Consider the following 11,974-nt stretch of genomic DNA (forward strand, 5'->3'; position numbering starts at 1 on the left):
GATGGTTTTTATTATCGTTAGGCTCAGTTCTATTCCTTCCAGCCCTCTCCGTTTGGAGGCGCTTTCTCCTCCCAGGCACAGAGACAGAAGACGTTTCCTATACGGGTCTGGGCGCTGTCGGGTAAGAGCCGGGTCTGGTGATCCGGCCAGCCTCCAACTCCGTTAGCTTCTTTCAGGAGCGCCAAACCTCCCCGCAAAGCCGCGAGAATGATCCTTCTCCTTGCAATCTCCAGACCTCGCGAGAGTAGGGAGCGCCCGTTGTGGGAAGGACTCGGAGCGCCACGCCTTTCCCGGCCACCGAATGCCGGCCTCCTTCTCTTTTTCCCGCCTCCCACCCCGCGCTCCGCTCTCGGATTGGCTAGCTGAGTCGGGTCAGTTTTTTCCTGGCCAGAAAGCGGCTCGACAACTAGCCCCGCCTTCTGGCCCCGCCTCCGAAGCCTGTGGATTGGACTGCTCAGCCAGGTGTCACGCGCCTCCGCCGGAGCGCAGACGAGCCAATCAGGCGCTCGGCGTATTTTACAAACTGGGGAAGTAGCTGCAGCTGAAGCCAGTCAAGAAAAAGCGAATCCAGTGTGGGGTGAGCCAGGGTGGTTCCGAGGAAGGTGCGGCGTGGAAATCTTGGACGGACTGGGGGGCTGCGGGCTCATAGGGAGGAGAGGCCGCTCGGGGTCCTGGAGCGAGAGAGTAGGATCGGGGTGCCTGGAGGGAGCGGCTTCCTGGAGCGGCCTTGGAAGCATCAGGTCTTCTGGGCACATGGGTTTGGGCAGAGGTGGGAGCTTCAGGAATGTCAGAACTTGTGCTCCGAACTGGCTGACCTTTGATCACAGGTCCTGCTTTTCTTCCCATCTCAGCTGTAGCAGTCATGACCACCTTCCAGGGTACGAAGGATCCTGTCCTCAGGGGTGTATCTCCTACTCCTAGCAAGATTCCCGTTCGCTCTCAGAGACGCCCGCCTCTCCCCACAGTCAAACCCTGCGCCCTGGACCAGGAGAACCAAGATCCAAAGGTAAGAGGGGCCTGGTGGGTGAAGATAGTACCTGCAAGGAGACATAACATACCACCAATGCACCCCAGAGCTGAGCCCCAGCTTTTTGTCTTCCCCTCCCCCAGAGATTGGTCCAGAAGCCCAACCTCGACTCAGCAGGCCCCAGGCCGAAAGTCACACATCAAACAGAGAAATCAGAGAGATCGGTGGGGAGCACTCAGCTCCGGAACCCCTTGGAGGAACTGAGGCCTAGCCCTGGGGGACAAAATGCGGGGCCTAGGCACCCTCCCCAGACAGGTACCTGCTGGAGGTTTGAAAAACACAGTCTCCTTACGAGGGCATGGGGGAATGGGGTTGGTGCAGTTTGCTTGGGAGCTTTCCACTACCCTGGTCTCCTGCATACTGTAAGCAGAGTCTTGAACCCTGCTCCTGGACATCTCTGTACTCCCAGAAGCCGCCCCTCCCTCTTCTAAAGCCTTTTCCAGCTCCCTCAGTCACAATCAATTGCCATGTATGCTAATACTTTGTAGTTCTTCTTTTATAGCGTGTCATACTTTGACTTGAGCCTGTCACCTCTCTAGAGTGTGATGGTAACTTCTTGAGGCTGGGGGCTTTCTCATTCATCTCTGAGCCCCAGTACCTGGAACAGTGTCTTACTTAAAGTTCAGGGTGCCTGGGTGGCTCAGTGGATTAAAGCCTCTGCTTTCGGCTCAGGTCATGATCCCAGAGTCCTGGGATGGAGCCCTGAATCAGGTTCTCTGCTCAGCGGGGAGCCTGCTTCCTTCTCTCTCTGCCTGCCTCTCTGCCTACTTGTGATCTCTGTCAAATAAATAAATAAAATCTTTAAAAAATAAAATAAAAAAATAAAGTAAAGTCCTATGAACTTCTGTGAGCCGAGTTTGATAATATGAGTCTCTAGCTCACTCTTGCACCTCAGGGTGACTACGTAGCAGCCCTGGGTCCCCTCAGCCTTCCTCCTCTTCTCACCTTCTCCTCTTCTCTTGCAGAGGCTCCAGGGACTGTAGAGTTTGTGGCTGACCCCGCAGCCCTGGCCACCATCCTGTCAGGTGAGGGGGTGAAAAGCTGTCGCCTGGGGCGCCAGCCCAGTCTGGCTCAGAGAGTCCTGATTCGAGGGAGCCAGGGAGGCACCACCCGTAGAGGCCAGGTAATGCGACAGGATATGAGGAAATCAGGCTGGTGTGGACGGAAGAGGGGAGTCCTGAGTCCGTGCTGATGGCCTCATTTGTGGTGTCAGGGTGCCCGCGCCTCTGCATATTTAGCCCCTAGAACCCCTGCCCACCGACTGGACCCTGCCAGGGCTTCCTGCTTCTCGAGGCTAGAGGGACCAGGACCCCGTGGCCGGACCTTGTGTTCTCAGAGGCTAGAGGCCCTGGTGAGTGCTCTTGAGGGGCTGGGATCCTCAGTTCTTCTGTGAGCTCCTCCCTGGGACCAAGCTGGCCCTGAGGAGGGAAGATACTTCTGAAAAGCCAGAGCGGTTGTGGAGGCTGGTGGGGCTGGTGGTGAGGCCTGAAGGTTTAGGGCCCACGTCTGACTCTGCTCTTTTCTTTTGCTCCCGTGGGTTAGATTCCACCTTCAGGACCTTCCTTTCACCCCTCTGCTCACCCCAGTTTCCAGGAGCTAAGAAGAGTGACAGGTGGCAGCAGCCGGTGAGGAGAGCATCATTTGGAAAAGAATGATCCAATGTCTGATACAGGGGTCCCTCGGAGCTAGAGACTTCCTGTAGCTTTTTAAGACTTCCCAGCAGCCGAGGAGGGGAAGGGGGAAACCTGTGACTGCCCAGGCTGAATCCTTAGAAGAGGGTTCAGGCCTCCACAGCCAGGCCTCCGTATGACATCAGTTTTTTTCAGGTTGTGGGGGGAAGAAGGAACAGAAATGAGAAATGCTGTCTGTTTTGTTTATTGGCTAGAGCATAGACTATGGCAATAAATGGGACTTGGGTTTGATTCCTGACTCTCAGCGCTTACTAGAGTAAGCTCACCTTACCCCCCACCAAGCTTGTTTCTTTAATCTGTCAAATGAGGGTAACATTTGTATCATTAGAGGTTGTTGTGCAAAGACTTAAATGAGATGACGTTTGTAAAGCACTTAGCAAAGTGCCCAGCTCACACTTGGTACTCAGTGACTGCTAGCTGCTGTCCTTATTGTCGTCAGGACTTCAGTGAGCCAGACCTCAGGATTACTCCTGGAGACCCCAGTCCCACCTGGTGAGTGTGTCTGGCCACGGGGAGAAAAGAGGGGCAGATTGGCTGCCTAAGTTGGAGAAAGCTCAGTGGGTGGGGAGGGGGCTTGAGGGGAAGGCCACATCAGGAGGAGCCACCAAGGAAGGGACCTTAATAATAGGCCAGAGGTTGCCCAGTTACACTTGTGTCAAAGAGGTGGTCTCCACTTCAACCCTTTCTCTGCCACTTCCTTTAAGATTTACCTTCCACTCACTGTTCTGTCCTCAGCACTAAGAGCCACCATCACACCCCAGCCTACTTGGGGTGTTCAGATTAGTAAGTGATTACTGAGATGTTGCTGGGCTCCAAGGGGCTGCTAGGCGGGTCCCACTGATGGTACAGTGGGGGCTGTCAAGCTGACTTACCCTCTTTGGAGGTTCCAAAACCCTATGCCGGCCGTTGGTGTGTGTGCCAGCACTACAGCAAACTTCTGTCTCCTCCTAGCTCCCTCTCTCCCTGAAGGAGAACATGAAGTTGTTACTCGCTCAGATGAAGGAGGAGGGGGCCCCCTAGGTCTGGCCCAGCGGGTACCATTAAGAGAGATAACCCACACCAGGGTGAGATGAGATCCTTCTGGGATGGGGGGAGAAGGGGAGATGTTTGGGAGGAATTCTCTGGCATTGGCCAGCACTGAGGATTTGTGGGAGGGGGTTGGTATGTAAATTGAGTCTGTTTGCCCCACTGGCCCAACGCTTCTCCAGAGTAGGTCTAGTCTCTGCTTACTAGCTGTCTGGAGCCTGGGGATGAGAGGTCACAGGCTGGCATATATTTGTGTCACACAGCAGATCAGTGCTGAGAGCAAGGCAGATCTGACATTCATTGACTCCACAAGTGTTTGTTGACCACTTATTATGTGCCAAGCAGTACTCTAGGTTCTGGATACACAGTAGCAAATAAGTTCACATTCTAGAAAGAGGAGACCAAAAAAAAAAAAAAAGGAGTAAAATATATAGCCTGTCAGGTGGTGATGAGTGAAAACAAAGTAGACACTGAAGGGGGTGTGGAAGTAGGGGAGGGGGTATAACAATTTCATATAGATTGGCCAGAGAAGATGACACTTCAGTGAAAACCAAAAGGAGATGGGGAAGTGAACCATGCAGATATCTGGGGGAAGAATGTTCCAGGCCAGTTGAACTGTAGATGCAAAGGCCCTGAAGCGGAATGTGCCTTGTGTGTTTGAGGATCAGCAGAAAGGAGTTTGAGGATCCAGCCAGGCTGAAGCAGAATAAGGAGGGCAACAGGAAGTGAGGTTAGGGTGATGGCAAGATCAGATTGGGTACGGATTTAGAAATCAGAGTGAAGCCTCGGCTTTTCCCTGGAATGAGTGGAAAGCCATGGGGTGGGGCGATGAACAAGGGAGAGACAGGATTTGATTAGTTCTTAAAAGAATCCCACTGGCTGCTGGAATGAGGAGACATGGGAATGCAGAGGGGGAGCGATCACTCTTCCACCTTGTTCCTCCCCACAGGACAACAGTGCCTCCCACCTGACATCCTCCCCTGGCCGAGCGGTGCCACCGTCCATCACCCACCCATCACCCTTTGGACGGGCTCAGCGCATACCTTCTCCTGGCCCCTCAGCTCCAGTTTGTATCCACCACTCCAGAGGGTGGGGGGCTTGCTGGGCAAGGGGAGAACATTCTGGCTGGGATCCCTGCCAGGTCGAGCTCTTGCTCCTGCTCAGCCATCGTCCTCTCTCCCCAGCCCTCCTATTCGGTTTTGCGGCGCCTTGCCATTCGTCCCAAAACCCAGTTCACACCCATCCGAGCAGCCCCCAGGGTTCAGCAGGTAAGAGGGAGCAGGGGAGGTAGCTGACCTAGGCCAGGGCGGGGGAGGAAGGGAATGGATGGGAACAGGGAGAGTTACAATGTCCCCCTTCTGTCCCAGGCCCAGGGTTTGACCGGCCTCTCCCCTCAGTCATGCCCTGAAGAGCCTGCCCTGCCCTGGGTATGTATCTGAAGGCTTTTCCTGCTGGGATCCCAGCAGTCTGAGGCAGGCAGACTCCCCCGAGAAGCTACCAACTCTCCAACACTCTGTGCTCCTCGGCTGTCCTCCTGCTCTCAGTTTAGGGCTTCCTGACTAACCTGAGCCCTTCCTGGTATGGGGTGTGGGGTGGGGACGCAGGCAGACTGATCTCCTTCCTGCCCCAGACCGGCTTCCTCACACAGCCCCTCTCCTTCCCTGTGCCAGGAACAGATTGCAGTCCGGTTATTTGACCAGGAGAGTTGTACAAGGGTGCAGGAGGGGCCTGGGAAACCCCCTGTGGCAGCTTCTGACCCTAGTACACCCGCCACGCTCCAGGAGCTGAAGATGCAGGTGGGTGTGCATGTGGGCCTGATGCCTGCCTGGCAGCGACAGAGGATGCGAACAGGACAGTGTGGGTGGAGACTTGAACTCACACCTTGACATCCCCCTGAGGGCTCTTCTCCTCCCCACAGCGCATCAGTATCCTGCAGGAGTTGTTGCGACAAGAGGTGGAAGGGCTGGCTGGGGGCAAGTGTGCCTCCCTTAATGGAGGTTCCTCTCTGGAAATGGTTGAATTTCAGCCCCTTCTGGCTGAGATTTCTAGAACCCGGAATGCCCCAGAGCAGAATTCAGGGGACTTACACCTTCCCGGACTGTTCCAGCGCCCTGGGCTACCAGAGCCTTATGTTCCAGAGGAGTGTGGGGAAGCGCAGCCCTGCCCAGGAGCAAAGCCGGAGGCAGCTCAGCCCTGCCTTGCAGCAGAGCCAGGGTCCCCAGAGTCCAGCCATAGCAGGGAACCTGGGATACCAGAACCCTCTGTCCAGGAACAGCCTGTGGTATCAGAGCCCTGCCCTGCAGTAGAGCCCGGACACCTGCAGGCTGACTCCCAAAGGCACACTGGACTCCTAGAGCCCTCCCCTAGGATAGAGCCTGGGGCATCCGAGGCCTGCTTCCTGGAACCAAGAAGTCCGGAGTCCAGCCCACAGCCCTGCCGCAGTCAGTGGGCTCCAGAGACCACCACCCTCATCTTCTCCTCCCAACACCCACTTTGTGCCAGCCCCCCTATTCACTCACTCCAGTCTCTGAGATCCCCAACAGGCCAGGCAGGTAAGGAGTTGGTCAGAAGGGTTTCTGAACAAAGGAGGTCCTCATCTCTCACTGGAGGCAGGCCCCTACCTTGCACTGGGTGGTCCCATGCTTTCCTCCAGCTCCCCTAGCCTAGCCTAGCACTCCTTGGGAAGGAAGGGAGGAGTTGCCCCTCAATCTCTGTGCTCCTAGTTGGCTTGGCCCCTGGGGGGGGTGGTGCAGGTAGTGGGAAAGGGCTTTAGATGGTGGGAAAAGAGGACTCCAGAGCCTGCACTGAAGTCTCTTTGGCCCTTGGCCCTTAGGTCCCAGCAGTCTTGCCCCTCGAACCCTGGCCCTGAGGCAGCGCCTTAAAGCGTGTCTGACCGCCATCCACTGCTTCCATGAGGCCCGCCTGGATGACGAATGTGCCTTCTACACCAGCCGAGCCCCACCCTCAGGACCCGCCCGGGTCTGCACCAACCCTGTGGCCACATTACTTGAATGGCAGGATGCCCTGGTGAGCCCCCCAACCACAGCCAGGCTTTGCCTGCACAGCACGGCTGGAAAATGGGGTGGTGTGGGTGCTGGGGAGAGAGTGGGGGCAGGGGGCCAGCCTCTGCTCCTTTGGGGAGGGCCGTGGGAAGGGTTGGCTACGGTTCAAGGATGGCTGCTGGGCTGTGACAGCCTTCTCTCTCCCCAGTGTTTTATTCCAGTTGGTTCTGCTGCCCCATAGGACTCTCTGTCATGATGCATCCACCTCCTGCCCTGCCTTGCTCCTTGCCCCTTTTAGCCCTTATTTATTGTCCACCCCGTGAGACTGGGAGCCCATACCCTTTATTCTTCAATAAAGTTTCTTAATTGTCCTCGGAGTGTCTGTTTCCCACTGGGCCCATCTAGGCCAGCTACAGCTGTTGTTCTCCAGTTGCCCACACGGTGGCAGTGTCCTCCAGCTTAGAGGCGGGCCCTGGGCTCTCTGGATTCCCCAGACTCCCTCACCTAGAAGCAGTCCTAAAGAGGCATCCCACTCCCGCCAACCTCCGCCCCTGCGCAAGTTGTAGGAGTGCAAATCTGGACCTTTCCGGACCTGCTTTTCTTGCTTTTTGAGATCAGTGCCCCTCTCGGGAGCCATCAGCAGCTCCTTCCTGCCCTAGAACTCCTCTTCTTACAGCTCCTCCTGCATCAGGCAAAAAGCAGAAGCACCAGACCCATATCTCTGGAACCCCCCTTGTTAGTGTCATTCTGGCTGGTGTCTCTCTACAGTAGGAGGCCTCAAAGCTCTCCGGAAGCTTATATGCCTCCGTTTCCATATCAGAGTAGAAGCCCTGGGCTACTCTCCTCCTCTCTTCCCCCAGAGACAGGACTTGCCAGGAATAAGTAAACCTTTGCCTCTGGCAGAGAGTGGTAGGACCAGAGTCCTTGACAGCAGTGAGGGAAAGGGTCAGCCATTCTCCCCCACTCTGGGCACTAAGTTAAGAAGCACACACATTCTCCAACTTCACTTTATTGGGCGAGGCAACAGCAGCTGTAGCCCCAGGGCCTAGGCAGGATGGGCGGGAAATGGGGACTGTACAGAATGAGTTATAAATGCTAGGAAAGAATTCACTGGTTCCTCCAGTTCGCAGGAAGGCTGCTAGGCCGGAGCCTGGAGCCTGAAAATGGAGATGAAGGGAGGAGAGGATGGAGAGAAAGTTGTGACAGGGGACAAGCGCCAGCCAAACGTTTCCTCTCCTCCCACCTGGATGGGCTCCTGTTTCTGCTCTCCACCCCCGCGGGCAAAGGGCCTCCCTCCAATGCCAGGGCTTCCTTTCTGCTTGCAGCTCCGGGTGGTAAAGCTGTCCCCCAGCCCCCCGCAGTAGAGATGGTCTGGACCTCCGCTTTCACAGGCACGCACTCTGACCCCAGGGGGCCCTTCCGGAGCCGCTCTGCTCCTCCTCAGCACGGCCTCCTCCTCTCCCCAGCCACTTCGATCCCCGGGATCGTGGAGAGTCCACCCAGCAAGGCTGCCTCGGGAGCGGGAGGGTCCGCCCCGCCGCCAGGCTCTCAAAGGAAGGGGTGGCACGTTGGGTGGGGTCGGCTGGAGGTGGGTGAAGAGGGGAGCGGAGGCGAAGGGCGAGCGGGGGCGCGGGGGATGGGGCCCTGCTCAGTCCGGGTAGATGATGAAGCCGGAGAAGGTGCTGTACTTGTTGGTGTTACCGCCGTGCACCTTCCCGCCGTCCAGCTTGATGAAGACTTCGTCACCCACATCCAGGTGCAGGATGACACTGTTGCTGGCGTAGTCGTAGTTCTGGTCGGCGTCCTGAGCGATGGCGCTGGCCCGGACCTGGCGGGGAAAGAACACAACACGCCGCTCAGCCCCTGTGCGGAGCCCGGGTGTCGAGAAGCTTTGGGCGGAGTAGGTGCACTGGGCCCGCGAAGGCGAGGCGAGGGAAACGGGCTGCAGGGGCTGAGGAGGAGAGGGAGCGCACGGGAGACCGCTGAGCTTCTCAGGCACTGCCACTCCCCAGCTGAGCGACTCGACAAGTTTCACGCCTTCTCTGGCCCTCAATCTGAACTAGAAGATGGGATTTCATAATAGGATTAAGTGAGTTAGTACATAAGAAGTGAGTTAGAACAGCGCTTTGCACCTAGAAAACGCTCTATAGGGGTTGCTATTATTAGCATTCAAACAATAAAATTAGCCTGTAGGGTAATTGCTAAGATTATGAACCCGCTCTGACCTCCTGAAGTATCTTTCCCTTCCCTCAGTGATAGGGTACAGGTGCGTCTGTAGCCTGGGAGCGAGGGTGCGAGCCATGGGAAGGTGCAATGATGCGTTTTCGCCTCTGGGTGCCCTTACCCCTTCTGGCGCCCACTGGCGCTAGGACATGGGGGTCGCCTTCTGCCCCAACAGGTAACCTCTTCTTCCCTCTGGCCTCGCTGCTGGTCGCCTAGGGCCGCCAGCCCCTTCCCCAGCCCCCCTCTTCGTGTCCCGCGGGAGCTGGTTATTAACTCATTAATTATTCATCATTATTCTAATCACTATTTACCGTCCCCAGGGCCGCAGCGCCCGCGCCACGGAATACAGAGTGGGAGCTGCGCGGCCCCCGCCCCCCTCTGAAACAGGCACATTCTAGATAGACAATCGCCCCCTCCTCCTGCTCACAGATAACCTGCAGAGACCACACACACCTACTCAAGGCCCCATGCAGATAGACACTGATCCATTCTCCCACCCTGGACCCACAGACACTCGCATTACACACACACACTCACTCCCTTACACACAAACGGCTGTCACTCCCATGCAGGCACACATACAGTCTCTCTTTCCTTGGGTCCCTGGGGCGGCCCTGCTGGGAGAAGACCCCAGTGCAATGCCTACTAGTCCTGGAGCAGCAGGGTGCTGCAGCTGGAGCAGGACCGGGCTCCAGACCTCCAGGACCAGCAGGCCTGATGTGCCATGGTCCACATCTGGCGCACGGGGCATTCAGAGGTCACCGCTTAGCCCCAGTCTTACTCCCTGCGGCTTGTGGGGCCCAGGTGCCTTGCCCAACCCCCACTCCGCGGCCTCTCCTTCCCTCTCTGCATGTCCCAGTCCTCCCGCTGAGTCCTTGGAGCTATTCTCCCAAGTCAAGGTGGCAGTGACTCCAACTCTGACCACAGGGGCAGGAGCAGCAGAACCTGGAGGCCAGAGGTTGCCAGGGAAGATGTGGGGCCTACAGAACCAGCCCAGGGTCCAAAGATTCTGCTTTATCTGTTCTTTGCCTCTTTCCCCGTCCAAATCCCTTTCATCATGCTGCCCAGCTGGCCGGTGAACTGCCACATGATTTCCACCTCTGCCTACTGACTCAGTATTAGCTAAGGGTAAGGCCAGCTCTAGAATGGTCTGAGGCCCTGGGTGAGTGTCATCTTTCTTTTTTGCCTTTTACTCGAAAATACAAGCTGAATGGCCAAAACAAGAACAGCTGCCCACTGCCCATTGCCAGAGACCTGGATTCCATGCTAATTCAAAAGAGCCAGACTCCAGGTAATTCACCCATCCTGAGGCGGGGAAACCCAAAAGCCGGAAAGGCTGCCTCAGAAGAGAGAGTGGCCCAAGACAGGGCGAGAACAGACGCTAACTGGCAGGATGAGACACCAAAGAAGTTTTGGTGTAGGGTTGCCTGTAGTTGGAGAGTGAGGATAGCAGTTGCAGAGACATTAAGCTTTGAGTCCTAAGTTCCGAGTCTGGCACCATTCCTAACGCTCTGTGAGACCCTGGGCAGGTCATTTCCTTTCTCTGGCCCCAATTCCTCTTCGGCTAAATGAAACAATTTGTAAGTTCTTGGCAGCCTGGCGTTTCTGGACTCAGTGACGCTGTTGGGGGAAGGGTTTGTATGCAGCCCTCAGGTGGAATGAGTGCAGGGAGATTTAGAAAGCTGCCCGGTCTGCTCTGGACCTGGGTGGGGGAGGGGCACCTCACCTGTCCATTCTTCATCAGGTCGGCCCACATGCTGGTGCCGTCACCGCCGCGCATGAGTACATGGTAAGCGAAGAAGTAGACACCTGGCATGGGGCAGGTGAACTTGCCGCTGGCCGCCTCGTAAGCGTTCCCCACATTGGTGACCACGTCGTCGAAGCGCAACACCTCGTAACCTTCGTGTGGCCGCCGCAGACCCGCGTAGAAGGCAATGCGAGGCACGTAGCCTGCAGGGGGCGCCACCCCGCCAGGGCCTGGGCCGGGAGGACCGGGTGGACCTGGCCTGCCCGGCTCTCCTGGAGGCCCTCTGGGGCCTGGGGGGCCCGGGGGCCCTCGCAGACCTGCCTTCCCGCGCCGGCCCACCTCTCCCTTGGCGCCGGGAGGGAAGGGGGGCACAGAGGCGGGAGCGCCGTCGGGTCCAGGGCCTCGCGGCCCGTGTGGGTCGCATACCATGCGGCAGCGACCCAGCATCTCATAGTGAGCTGGCCCGCGGGAGCTGTGCACCAGCAGCGGAATGGCCACCAGCAGCAGCAGCACCATGGCCACCCCGACGGCCGCGCCTGCCACCCGCTTGCGGCGGCTCAGCCGCGACGCGGCCAGGGCCAGCAGATCCTCCTCACTCTTGGGCGCAATGGCGGCGGAGGCCCGGGGCTCTCCGCGGGCCCCGGAGGCGGTGGCCGGGCTCGGGCCTGGGTCGGGACCCCCCCGACGGCTGCGCCCGGCCCCCCCGGCCCTGCGGGCTCCCGCCTCAGCGGTGCCGTTCCCCAAACCTTCCGTCAAGGCGGAGGTCCCCCCCGTGGGTTGGGCCAGGGGGCTCCCGACGGTTCAAAACCCGTGGTTCTCTATTACCCTCCCTTTCAGCCTAATGTTCCCGGGCGCCTGAAATCAACGGCTTCTCGGACGGCCGGTTTCTTACAGATCTAGGATGCCTGCTCTCCGGACAGCTGTTTTCTCAAGGATGGCGGCGCCTAGGTCCCCGGCTACCCAGACGGATCGCTCCTGGCCGGAGCCAGGGACTACTCTCCGCGCTCTGGACGTCCCGGGCTCGGCGCTGCGGGTGGCGCCCTCCGGACTCGACCTCCTCGTAGGTTTGCGCTCTGGCTGTTGGCGAGCACTGACGCACCTTTCTACCCCAGCCGCGGCCCCAGCCCCTGCTAGAGCCCTGGACCCGCGTTTCTCTCCAGCTGGAGCTCTCCCTCTCTGCGTCCCTAACCTTCCTCCCCTCCCTCCCGGGGCGGCAGTGCGGGTGGTGTGAGCCGCTGCGCGGCGGGAGCCTCTATAA

At 57.9% G+C, this 11,974-nt stretch overlaps 2 protein-coding genes across 6 annotated transcripts; one reads left to right on the forward strand and one right to left on the reverse strand.

The window, feature by feature from the left end:
* Window positions 1-475: 475 nt before the first annotated feature.
* Window positions 476-7,117, forward strand: TROAP (trophinin associated protein). Of its 5 annotated transcripts, none has more exons than XM_032348099.1 (15): window positions 476-740; window positions 828-1,006; window positions 1,111-1,282; window positions 1,993-2,150; window positions 2,241-2,378; window positions 2,570-2,652; window positions 3,158-3,210; window positions 3,670-3,782; window positions 4,694-4,810; window positions 4,929-5,012; window positions 5,112-5,171; window positions 5,415-5,540; window positions 5,663-6,296; window positions 6,578-6,771; window positions 6,955-7,117. In XM_032348099.1, the coding sequence occupies exons 2-15, from the start codon at window positions 863-865 to the stop codon at window positions 6,985-6,987; spliced, it is 2,109 nt and encodes a 702-aa protein (XP_032203990.1). In that variant the 5' UTR covers window positions 476-740; window positions 828-862; the 3' UTR covers window positions 6,988-7,117. The 5 variants fall into 5 exon arrangements, with proteins under 5 accessions (XP_032203990.1, XP_032203989.1, XP_032203991.1 ...); XM_032348098.1 differs by having other exon boundaries at window positions 852-1,006; XM_032348100.1 differs by having other exon boundaries at window positions 476-602.
* A 603-nt stretch (window positions 7,118-7,720) lies between these two features.
* On the reverse strand, window positions 7,721-11,974 carry C1QL4 (complement C1q like 4). Its single transcript, XM_032345628.1, has 2 exons — window positions 10,696-11,974; window positions 7,721-8,574 (listed from the first exon to the last, which is right to left on the reverse strand). The coding sequence occupies exons 1-2, from the start codon at window positions 11,230-11,232 to the stop codon at window positions 8,395-8,397; spliced, it is 717 nt and encodes a 238-aa protein (XP_032201519.1). The 5' UTR covers window positions 11,233-11,974; the 3' UTR covers window positions 7,721-8,394.

The sequence above is a fragment of the Mustela erminea genome, chromosome 6 (genome assembly GCF_009829155.1).
Source record: "Mustela erminea isolate mMusErm1 chromosome 6, mMusErm1.Pri, whole genome shotgun sequence".
Lineage (NCBI taxonomy): Eukaryota > Metazoa > Chordata > Mammalia > Carnivora > Mustelidae > Mustela > Mustela erminea.